Genomic DNA, 12,075 nt, shown 5'->3' on the forward strand with positions numbered 1-12,075 from the left:
GTTAAAGAAGGTTTTTTGCATTTAAAGCACATTTAAAACAACTCCTGAGAATAATTCTTTTTTAACCAAATAAAGCAGCAGATGTTGTTCCATATATCATGTTGAGGCTTCATAAGAAGGTTAAACAGACTGACTGATAAACTTAAGTTCATTTACAATAAGTTATGTAATAACTGTGTAACGGCTAGAGGATGCAAAGTCTCAAAGAAGTTCAGTTCTGTTTGGTACATGAATAAAATAACTTTATAGAGTAACTTTAGTCCGTGAGAAACTGCCCCCCTCTGTTCTCCAGCTGCACTCTTCTTACCTGTAATCATCTCCCTCTTGCTCTCATCCAGGTGAGAGGAAACCACGTCCCCCATGGTTACAGGACAGCCTCGCAGACTGAGTCCGGGCTGGTTACAGGTTATCCACACAGGAATATCCGATCAGAGCTGCTGGGACAATGCTTCACTTCCCTCCTGAGAGGCGCACGGCTCTGGTTCTCTCTGAAGGCGGAGGAGCAGGAGGAGGAGGAGGAGGAGGACTGCAGGCTGAAAGTCTCCGCCTGCGAGGAGCAACAAGAGGTGAACATTAGGCTGGTTCACAGCAGCAGGACACACCCTCTGGAGTCATCACTGGTCCGACGTGTTCAGTCGGCTCTGCCAAGGGTGTGGCCTGAACCAGGAGTCTAATAGATCAGAATTATGTTCAATATTTACTGTACATGATGTGTGTGTTGAGTCTGATCACAGTCTGAATTGTAAAGATTTAAACTGAGAACGTAAAGGCCGATCCATGACCTGGAGTAGGTCGACACAAATAGAAACCTAAACTATATGTGGCCTTTTAAAAAACTTTGTTATTGATTTAATACATTTTTCAGCTTTAGAACACTTTTGAAACTCCAAACAAAACGATAATAATCACAAGTTTTACTCAAGGAAACTTTATCATCTTCCATGAAACGCTGTGTGTGTTTGCGTGTGTGCGTTATCCTTGTAGGAAGAGATCTGCTGCCCTCTAGTGGACACTTTTGGTCTCTGCTGTTCAGCACTGATTCGGCCTCCTGCGTTCAGTGCAGATAACATTAAATGTTCCATCAGTTTGCCTGGTAAACCGATCCCCTACATTTTTTTTGTGTGAAATAAAACAGACAGTAATGCAGACACGTGTTAAGTATTTAGATCTAGTGAAATTATATGCAAAAATGTTACAGTAAAAATGTACAGTGGCCCTAAAGGTCAACTGCACTAATATTTCATAATCACAAAAAATATTTAATCAAACAAAAAGTATATTTGCGAAATGAAAGAAATGAAGAAAACATTTAAATGGGAAAAAACTTCCTGAACGAAAAATTTTAAATATTTTTGTGAGATGATTTTTGCTTTTGTAAAAAGCTAATTTCATTCATTAGATGCTTTTCCATTTTGCAAAATGTCTTTTTGCATTTCAGGATTTTTTGTGTATGTTATTTGTTGTTTAGTTAAATGCTTTTGGCATCATGTAATTGTTTTTTGCTGCCGTCATGAAAAGCCTGTGTAGTTGACCCTTATTGTTTTAGTTTCCATATGTTATCATATCTGCATCTGTTCCTCAGTGGCGGTTCTTGGAAGGGGCCAACAGGGACCAGTGCCCCTGTAAAACTGAACCTAGATCCCCCCTGTGGCCCCCCCTCCACACCAAACAAATATTATACAATAAAAAAAGCTTTGGTATCGTGTCAATGTCACAGGTGCAACACGTGTGTGGCACTTGGTTCCAGTCCCTTAGAGTACTAAGGGACTCATGTTGAGTGTAAACAGCCAAACAGCTGCTGTCAGTCTGCGTTTTGATATAGTACACAGTATTATATATGTCTAGTAGGGATGCACTAATGTTTTGCCAGTTTGTTCTCAGCCGGTCCTCTCCCTTCTCAGTCTCTTTTGTCAGGGTTGAATGTGTCCCTCTGACAACACCCTTGGCCCCAGCCTGGCCCCCCCAGTAAAATTGGTCTGGAACCGCCACTGCTGTTCCTTCCTTGGTAATAGTAAAGGTTCCCCTTGAGGCTCGCAACCAGAAGACCATGGTGAAAGCATGAACCATAAATAAGTAGACATTAGTTAGGTACAGTTGCAGTTATCCAGCCATAACTATTTTGGACTTTATCTTCAAATCTGTTAATCAATTGAATAAGTTACCACTGATTTCATCTTTTTAAATGTTTGCATTTGTTTTTAGTATTTAACTAGACAGGCCTTAATATTTTATAATGTGCTTTGGCTAGGACTCTGGGAACTTTCACTGCTGACATTTTAAATTGTTTTTATAATCATGTTGACAATGTCAATAATTCATAAGAGCCCCACAGTCTCAACCAAGTTAAACATATCACATATAAAACAATATGTTGTATAATGACATCAAGACTCACACAATAGACTTTGTTTTCCTTCTTTACTTTGGTTTCCTTTGTCTTACAAAAGATAAAAACTGAACTGAGTGCTCTAAGAAAATGTCATAGGTTACATCTTATACCAGATAAATGAATATGTAAATAATACAGGGATTAATTAGAGCCTGATCAGAAGTGCAATGCCTTGGTGTGAGATTGTTTGCTTATAAATTGCAGTTGTAGGCAGACGTCCAACTCCACCAATGAGGGGATGGTGCGGAAGGATACGCAGTGACGTTTCCTCCTGGAGGCTCCTCCGCTTCCATGAGAGAGAGAGAGAAAGAGAGAGATCGGGAGGAAGCAGAGGAGGAACACTCAGTACAAGACTCAGCAGCAGCATCATGGCACCTATCGGATTAAAGGCGGTGGTCGGAGAAAGTAAGATTTAATTTGAGTTAATTATCTTCATAATCATTTGGTGTGATGCGGAGCTGCAGTGCTGCGCGGTTGTTGTGCGTGTGCGTGTGTTGTGTGTGCGTTTGCAGGATGCGGATGTGGGCTAGTGCATCTGGATGATGATGAGGATGATGATGGTGATGAAGGTGGTGCCGTTGGTGTTCCATTTTATCCCACTGTAAAGCAGGCGGTGTGGAGCTGGAGCTGTAGAGAGCCTGCAGAGGCTGCTGCGTTTACTAGTATTTGAAGGCAGAGAGCTTAGAACTGCTTAGACAAGCTGCAGTCCCCCTCCTGAAAATGAAGGCTATTCATCCAGCAGGCTGCGGAGAGCCTGGGAGAGAATGTACGCCCTTTCAGTGTCAGTCGGATTTGATTCATAAATATCTTGCATCAGAACTGCAACATAAACCGTGGTTTTAATCTGCAGGATGCCACAGACACTTCTCACAGTTTTAGCTAATTATGGCCAATAATCTAATTTAATTCTATTGGTAATAAAGGGGGAAGGAGATTAACACTCGGCCGTGGGATTCCCTGGATTCAGCCTCACCCTCTGCTAGAACAGACAGGCTGCGTAAAACATGCCTTTCTCCTCCAGAGCGCCTCAGAGCTGAATCAATCTGCTGTTAGCACTGATTCACATTAATGGAGGATTTTATCCAAAACGTTAAAGTACCCTAAAATGACTGTACGCAAGAAAATCCGCATTACGTGCCCACAAGCTATACCGTTATCAGCGACCAGTGAGTGTCCTTCATCTCCATCGTGCCCTTTGCAGATCACTCCGTGTAATCCTGCATCATCAGGAGGACGCAGACCAGACTGCTTAGGATCTGATTTCTCATTTGGACTCATGTATTTGGGCTGATGCTCGTGCAGTGTCGCTGTGTGGTGCTGATGCAGGCCTGAACATGGAGGCGCAGCTCCATTCTGCTCAGCATGCAGGGTCAGCTGGGTGCAAGTGTTGGTGGTCGTGATAATGTCAGACAGGCCTGCAAGTGAAGGCACCCAGACCTCTGAATGAGAAGCCAGGCACCCAGAAGCATGTTTTATTATGTTTCCAGCAGATTTCAGCAGCACGGTCTTTTCCTTTTTGCTTATGTGCCGAGTCAGTGGTGCAGGATTCTCCTCATTTGATTTCTGTTGGTTCCAGTTTATTGATTTGGTCTCACGTTTCACTACAGAGAGCCACGCAGTCACGTTGTAGTCACGTCACTGATTCTTGCAGTTAGATCCCCAAATTCCTGTATCAGTTTTTGGATCATTATATTTGTCACGCCTTCTGCTGCTACTGCTCTGCTCCCTGCCCCCACCCCATGCCATCATACACACAAATACACCTCCAGATACAGAATCTCTCTGCTATAGAGGGTGAAAAGGTTTGTGCTTCAGGTCTCACTCACATAAATTAAATAGGCCTAATTACCTACCAAAAAGTGAACTCACTGAATCAAAGTCCTGGAAATAATGAATATTACATAATGAATATATTCTAAAATATTTGTATTTCTGGGAATTAAACTAAAATGTTTCAGCAGTGCTTAAGAATAAGGCTGAATAATAAGAGACCAAGCTATATATGAAATTACTCCTCCATCGGTTATTCCTGATACAACATTTATAACCAAGATAAAATCTAAACACACATGGATCATATCTATGTCAATTGTGATGGTGATGATTTCACTGTTTAAAATAAGAAATATAATGTGAGTGTCTCATAAAATTTGCTGGGGATCAATAATTTACTAGGGGAGTTGTGTAAATTGATATTATTATGTAACTATATTATGATAACATGATACAGCTCCAGATTACGTTAAACTAGCAGCAGGCCCAGCTGAGAGGTTGGTTTATTTATTCTGTTGTTATAATAGGTGATCAGGAATTATCATTTGACTCAGTGTTTGATTGTACTTCAGGTGATAATCAGGATTATTTTGACCTCAGACATGCATTTTCAGTCTGCTTCAGTGTTAGTTGCGCTTATGATAAGATTTGTTTCTAATTTTGAAGCATTTTTGGACTCAAAGACTGCACCACTTCACGATGCAGCTTCATACACCAAATATTCTGGCATGTTAAGCATTATTTAATTACTCAGGCCTTGATGACTCTCTGTTATGTAACTCAGTCTATAAAACTGAAGGCAGGAACATGTCGACTCTCTGTGTCGAATGAACCTCTCCCAGAACAATGTAAACACTCGTGCATGTTTCCCAGTAGGTAAAGGCTGAGACGCAGCAGGCAACACCTGCGCTCTGTTTGGTTGAGGTGAGGCTAGGATGGGATTGGTGGAGGCCATGAGGGGAGGAAAAGGAGGGCGACACCATCATGGGTCTTCTCTGCAGCAGTGGATGTAGCAGCCAGGATGAAAGAGGGGGGGATGGGCAGTAAAGAGAGCTTCATCCTCCCCTTTTACGACTGTATATGAGCATCCGTCCACGAGAGGAACAGAGGGAATATAAGGCTGAAGGGTGAGGGTGCTCAGCTGATACAACCTGAGCTGACATTTATTTTAATTAGATCAGTTCTGCAGCTCAGGTTGATGAAACTAAAGGAGAATTGCATATATTTATGTAAATTATAAACCAGGAATTGCAGGAAAAACTATATTTTGTTCTTTTATGTATAGAATATGAACACTTAATGATGAAATACATTATTGTTGTGAATTCAACACCTTTTTAAGTAATTCTGCTCAATCCTTAATTATCTTCTAAAAGAGAGGCCTTTTTTGACTTATGTATGTTGACCAAGATAAAGCAGGTAATAGTCCCCTTGTTTTATTAACTAAGTCATTCATGTAGAGTTGTTAGATGCTGATATTTTGATTCACTGCAGTAAGTAAGTGAAATCTGGAAACCTAAGTCTTTTCAGATTTATCAACTAGTTGTGTAAACCAAAGCTAAACGACAAAATGGAAAAGAAACAAATTGTATACAGTATATTGAGATATTTCCTGTCAATACTTTGATACTTGCATTGTCTTCTCCTATCTATTTCTGTTTGGGGTCATGAGAGTTCATCCTTTACAAGCTGTCAAACTGACACTCAACACTCAGCAGTATTGATCAGCATCCTGTAGTTTTAGAACAGGGACAAGTTGCATGATTTTCAACCTTGACAGTGCAGAATTTGGCAGAAAGGGAAATACAGGTGAAGTGTTTATAATGGAAACAACTTAACAGCTTAGCTAACTGATCAGCTAATTTATTGTCCCAATTTCATGAGAATATGTTCTGCTTCTAAGATATCCAATAATAATATTAATAATAACAATAATAATAATAATAATAATAATTTTATTTGTAGAGCACTTTTCAAAAAACAAGTTACAAAGTGTTTCACATAGGCAGTAAAATAAAACAGGCAGTTCATAAAATCACACAAGGCAAGATAAAGAAATAAACATATTTCAAAAGACATATAATTCCCCTAAAATAACTCCAAAGGAATACAATTATTTAAAAATATATTACTTAAGACGGTTAGAATAAGATAAAATAAAATAAGATTCAGATAAAATCAGGAAAGGAGAGAAGAGATTTAAAAGAACTCACTCCTCTTAATTATCCTTTGTAATGGACGTATTGAAGCAACAATCATTTTGTGCTGTTGGTGGATTCAACAACAAGACACAACCCAAGCCTTGTGCTGAAAGATGCTGGTTGTAATAAAGTTGTATTGTTTGTCTTAAATGTTTCTAAAAGCAGAAGGGCCTGCTTGTACAAACAGCGTTTGTAAAAACATCATTTTTGGGTACTTAATGTTAAAAGGTTATATAAATAGTCCAGCAGCACTTCGGCTTCCTTTAGTAGTGTTTGGTAAGTCTGTTTTAAATGCTCTGTATGCTTCTCATTTTTATTATTTGATGGAATTTTCCAGTTAACAGAATTATAGAAACCGTGTCATAGCCGTAGTATCAGCAGCAGCTCTAAACCTGGAATTTTAACCCTTGAAAAAAAAGGAATCGGACCTCTGAGTTATTGTTGACAATGCTGACATCAGTAGTCATGTCTCTTCTTATTTTTGATTTGTTAGTGAGGGAGGAGGCTATTGACGATCACAGCGGTACTCCTTACATTAAATAATTTTCAGCTGAGAATGCTGGGAGCACGGTGACAGAAATGAAGCTGATGCAGAGGCCGATTTACGCTGATGATGCTGTGCACTGAAAACGCTAAGCTGCCTTGGTTTGTGTTGGAAAAAGACACATTGCAAACATTGTTAGTGGACACAGGTCCTTAAAGACTTTTATGAGGGATTATAACGCAATCTTTTAGAACACATTCATAGTATTTTTTTAATGTTGGCCTGTTGACTAATGCTGATGAATTCAAGCTAACTAACACATAAATACTGTTTAAAGGTAGATAATGTCACACCTCCCTCTGTCTAGTCTTATGAGGCTGATCTGATTAATTGCAAGTTGCCACTTTTAAATTACTTTATGTATTACATTTCAAAGCAACTATATCAATTCCATGCATTTTAGCATAGCTTAGCTATCTGCTTTATACAAACAAAATATTACTTGCTGGTTGGTTTCCCTCACTGTCTAATGTGTAGACTCATTTCTTCAATTTGATCTGCGGGGTTCATTTTTAGACCATACAAAATAGTTGCAATGTCAGGCAGCAAAGTTGTATTTCTAATTTGATCCCAGTGTTGAATCTCATACTTCCTATGTTTTCGTCAGTGCCACTCACAGTTACAAAATGCAGCCACGTATAAAAGAAGCGGACTGCAGTTCAAACACAAGTACCTTCAGTCTTAATTATAAAAAAGCTTCATTGAATATATTAGTGTCTTTAAAAGGCTGGTTTGACAGTTTGTGAAACATAGGTAAATGAAATTGGCATAGACAAAGCTTGAGTCTACTCATGGTCAGCCTGGTTGAGCATTTAGACTGGAAGTAGGGTGGAACAATTAGCCTAGATGGCTAAATCCAGTGTTTAATTTCTGTGCAAAACAAAGCCAGGAGCAGTGACTATGCACCCTCCTTACAGTCCAGGCATCACAGTGAGGAGTTGTATAAACTGAATGGTTTTAACATAAACTGATCCTTTAGAAACTGTTTTTTGTTCAGAATAAACAAATAAGATTCATTGTGCAAACAAAAAATAATTTTTAGGGTATCTGGTGAGGAATGATGTAATGATTGGAAAGAGCCAAGCTAGATCTTCCCCCTTTGTCAAGTCCTGACGCAAAGCTAGAGTAACAGTATTCTGACTCCCATGCACCGACACAAGAGTGACATTTATGTTCTTATTCCATCTTAAAAAGGAGGAAATAATAGCCTTTAACAAAATATTGAAATATTCCTTTTAATATCTCATATGTAATGATTCAGTGTCCTTTTACATTGAAGGATCTGTCTCTGTTTAGGGTCTTTGTGTGTATGAAGAAAGGAGCAAGGTGAAACGGAGGAACACATGCACGCACTTAGTTTCACATGCACTCACACATGCACGTGATAAGCTCTCCGTTGACCTTGGAAGCATCACTGAACCTCGGCATCACACACCCGTCTGGGTTCAGTGTCTGACGCAGTGACTGCAGCCCCTGGGCCTCTGTAAATCACACACACATAGAACTAATACACATGCACACTGCAGTCACACAGGGCGCCAAACAAATCCATCCTGAAATGTCATTCAGCTGTGGTCACAGAGTATGCAGGGCCGACTGAAATAGAGCTTTCTAATACAAGGTTACTCTGCCTCATGATCTTAATGAAGTCTCCTTCTCTTACATCGAGGAAGAGTGCTGTGTCAGAGCTGGCACACATCCTCCTCCCACTCCTCTCAGCTGCACGTAACGGCTCACACCATCCCTCCTCTACAAACATGCACACATGTACAGTGCAGACATATTTATTACAGAAATATCTACTTATAGAACGGTGCAGCGTCACTCAAGATGGCCCCTCATTGGATGGCACAGACAAAGGAGAGAGCATGGATTAATGAGGACAAAAAGAGACCAAATTGCATGGTGTGAAGGTGATTTGTCAAGTCTGTCTCATAACTGTAAGGGAATTTAATATACCCCTCCAGGTGATAGTGGCTTGGGCTTTAATGCTGTATGTTACCAGCACAGCTGAGCTGGATGAGACTGCGGAGCAATCAGAGCTACAGACACAGCTTCAGCCAGGTTGACACAGCCTGCGGCACCCCAGAGGATAACTTCCTTCCTCAGTCTATTATATTTTGTCTGCAGTTTCTGTTCTCCAGGTTTTCTGGGAGGTGATTCTTCCAGGTGCACTTAAAGCCCTGTCTGGATGTTTTCTGTACATTCCTCAAATATAAGATAAAGCAAGGACGTAATTAATTATTAAATATTTAGCTGGTGTTATCTTCCAGTTTTCTCGTCTGCTATTTTTGTAATAGAGCCTAAAAACAATGAACCTATGAAAACAGTGTTCACAGAGATCTTTATTTTTCATATTGAGTTATATCTTGAATCAGAATGGGGTGTTTAAAAGAGATTAGATTAATTAGGGATTTTGATTGCTCATAATGTGTGCTTCAGTGACTTTAAGTCCTCTGGAGAGGCACAGTGATTTAAAGCTGCAGAAGACTGTTGACCTACACCCACATCGTAGTCACCTGCATTATTGGGTCAGCAGGAACAACAAACCATTTAATGAATAATATACAACCCCAGAGAGCCACTCATGCTCCTCAATTCTCCTCAAAAGAGTATTCAGCATATGAGCTTATTTTTCCTGAATAATATTTGATTTAATTTAAGTCATACTGTTTGCACTTTTGTGCAGGATACACAACAAGTAAGGGATAACGTAAAGTGAAGAAGAAAATAAGAATCCTCTCAGGGTGAGTCAAGACCCCTCAGCTTCACATTAGTGTCCTGCTCACACTGTCCAGATTCTGATTTGCATTACCACCCGTTCACTATACATTATCCTGCTTATTACCTTTTTTCTAATTGAAAACACAAACAAGTTGAAACAAAAATACGGATTTGAATATGATTTATTTTATTTAGATATTGATATACAGTAATGGAAAACTCATAATCTTAATATCTTTGAAAATGCCCCGTTATGAAAAATTCACCCCCCGTACAGTGTGTGCCGATCGAGGAATGAGCTATCCAGACTACACTCATCTTTTGTACCAGGCTGTAAACATGTTTATTTCTGCTGTAAATATCAGCTTTTTTGAATTGGTGTGTATGTGGTTTCCGGTACTTCCAGAGCCAGCCTCAAGTGGACACTTGATGAACTGCAGTTTTTAATACTCCGTCCTCTTTCAGCTCTCCTTCCTGTCTGAGTTTTGCAGTTGACTCACCTTTGAACATAAACAAGATTTATCTTTTAGCATTGTTGTTATTATCGCTCTTGGTTTAGCGTACTTAGAATTAATGGCAACTTACAGATGAACTCACTAGCTCTCCTGCCTGGGTTGCAGACAGGATGCTGCACCACTCTTCCCTTTGCTACTGAGAATTGATTACAATTTGTATCAGGTTCTGACCAATTGGAATCAGAGGGACAGCACAAAGCCTGATTAAAGCACAATACCCCCTCTCTAAGGCTGCATAAGTTAGTGCCACAGTTGGGCCTCCCCAGGCAAAGCGTCTAGACCAACCCTGCCTTTCACTCTTAATCAACATTTCCTCATTACTTTAAAGAGTCTCTGGCACCAGCTCTCTAACTTTAAAACAAAAAGCCTCTGCTCCTGCTGCTCCCACATATTAAAAAACCTTATGAGGTGAGCACTTACAGAATCATACAAGATGAAAATACAAAATGTGGCTTTCTATTAAAAAACGACTGCTTGAATATATCATCCCTAGAAGAAGAATTCAAGCTGGGGGTGTGAAGTAGGAGTATTATAACACCAGGTGTTGCTAGTCATTGATTAGTCAAATGGTTGTTATTGACCCATTACATAAGAAAACAGAAATAATATTCTTAAAGCTGCATTTGTATGTAGAATATGTTCTGTGTAAGACGAACTGCGAGCGAAGGAAACATCTGACGTTTACTTGCTGGTTATTGTTCACATCATTTGTCAGTAGTAGTGGTCTCGTAGTCTTTAAAACCCATAAACATCCAGGTGAGCCACAGGTAACCGCCACTCACAGTCTGTTGCCAGTTTCAGATACACAATGCGGCAAATAAAGTTCTTGTCTCTGCTGGGACAACTTCTGAGACGGAGGTCACCTTTTAATCTGAGTTTACCCTCTTAAAGCTCCTCACTGTCAGCTGTCAGAGGTGGCTGACAGCTCCATATGTTTCTCAAGGGTAGTGCAAACCACTCTGAGTAAGCATCTGGTTTATTGTCATGTTCTATCACAGTTTCTCTTCTGTGAGATTACAGCAGGTTAATATGTTGATTGTTTCTCTGTTATTGCACCAATGTTAGTTGATGCTTCAACACAGCCACGCCAACACCATAAAGGAACATTTATAGAAATTGCATTGGCCTACACTAAACAATCACCGTCGCCGAAGATCATCCCACTACCATAAACATACAGTACTTAGACAGACCTGCTAGCCAGGGTCTTAGGGGTCATCCTCTTCTCTGCTCCTCTTCGTCATCTCCCGTCAACCTCTTGGTGAATGTCATGGGAAAGGTTGCCAACATCAGTGCACTTCATGTTTTAGTGACATCTGCCTGAATGACCTCTGACTTTGACTTGATATATTGAAGCATGAGAGGCGAACATTTTATCAACCACCTCGGCTTTTCTCACAGCCTCCTTGTGCTGGTTGAGGCTGGTTATGGTGTTATGTAACAGCAGGCCTGTCTGACGATGCTGCAGACTCATCAGGCAGTGAAGGAGACTTGGTCTGGTTTTTGAGATTGGACTGTGATATGTTTGTATTTAGTTTTTAACTTCATTTAATTTACTTGTTTAATTAAAAACTAAAAATGACTTAACCCTGTAAAGCCTGAACCAGAAAATTCTAATTCTTTGAAATTGGAGTGTTTATTGGAACGTCTGACAAATAAAAAAAAATGAAGATATATAGCAGTTTTCATATATGAGTTTTAATGTGTATCATATTTGATACTGAAGGCATTTTGGTGTAAAAAAAATCTAACTTTGAGTTTCCTTCAAATTTTTCCCAAAGTAATTTCAAACCTACATTTTTTTTTCTATATTGCATGAAAACGTCATACATATTCTGTAGCAAAAAAAACTAATTTATTGTATATTTCTTCTCTGAATTGTTAAATTTTTAGTTGAAATCAATGAGCAAAAGACAATTATTTACTAGG

The 12,075-nt window shown here is 39.6% G+C and overlaps 2 protein-coding genes across 3 annotated transcripts in view; one reads left to right on the forward strand and one right to left on the reverse strand.

Moving 5' to 3' along the window:
* Positions 1-965, reverse strand: part of LOC117830823 (protein Niban 2-like) — a 33,079-nt gene extending 32,114 nt beyond the window's left edge. For both annotated transcript variants that reach the window (XM_034709111.1, XM_034709112.1), the window contains exon 1: positions 308-965. In XM_034709111.1, the coding sequence (XP_034565002.1) occupies positions 308-362 (55 nt within the window). In that variant the 5' untranslated portion in view covers positions 363-965. The remainder of the gene's footprint in view (positions 1-307) is intronic.
* stxbp1a (syntaxin binding protein 1a) overlaps positions 1-12,075 on the forward strand; it is a gene marked incomplete at its 3' end in the record, with an annotated part of 53,874 nt that overhangs the window by 21,678 nt on the left and 20,121 nt on the right. Inside the window, exons 3-4 of the mRNA XM_034710199.1 lie at positions 339-566; positions 2,594-2,794. Of these exons, the coding sequence (XP_034566090.1) occupies positions 446-566; positions 2,594-2,794 (322 nt within the window). The remainder of the gene's footprint in view (positions 1-338; positions 567-2,593; positions 2,795-12,075) is intronic.

The sequence above is a fragment of the Notolabrus celidotus genome, chromosome 19, assembly GCF_009762535.1.
Source record: "Notolabrus celidotus isolate fNotCel1 chromosome 19, fNotCel1.pri, whole genome shotgun sequence".
NCBI lineage: Eukaryota > Metazoa > Chordata > Actinopteri > Labriformes > Labridae > Notolabrus > Notolabrus celidotus.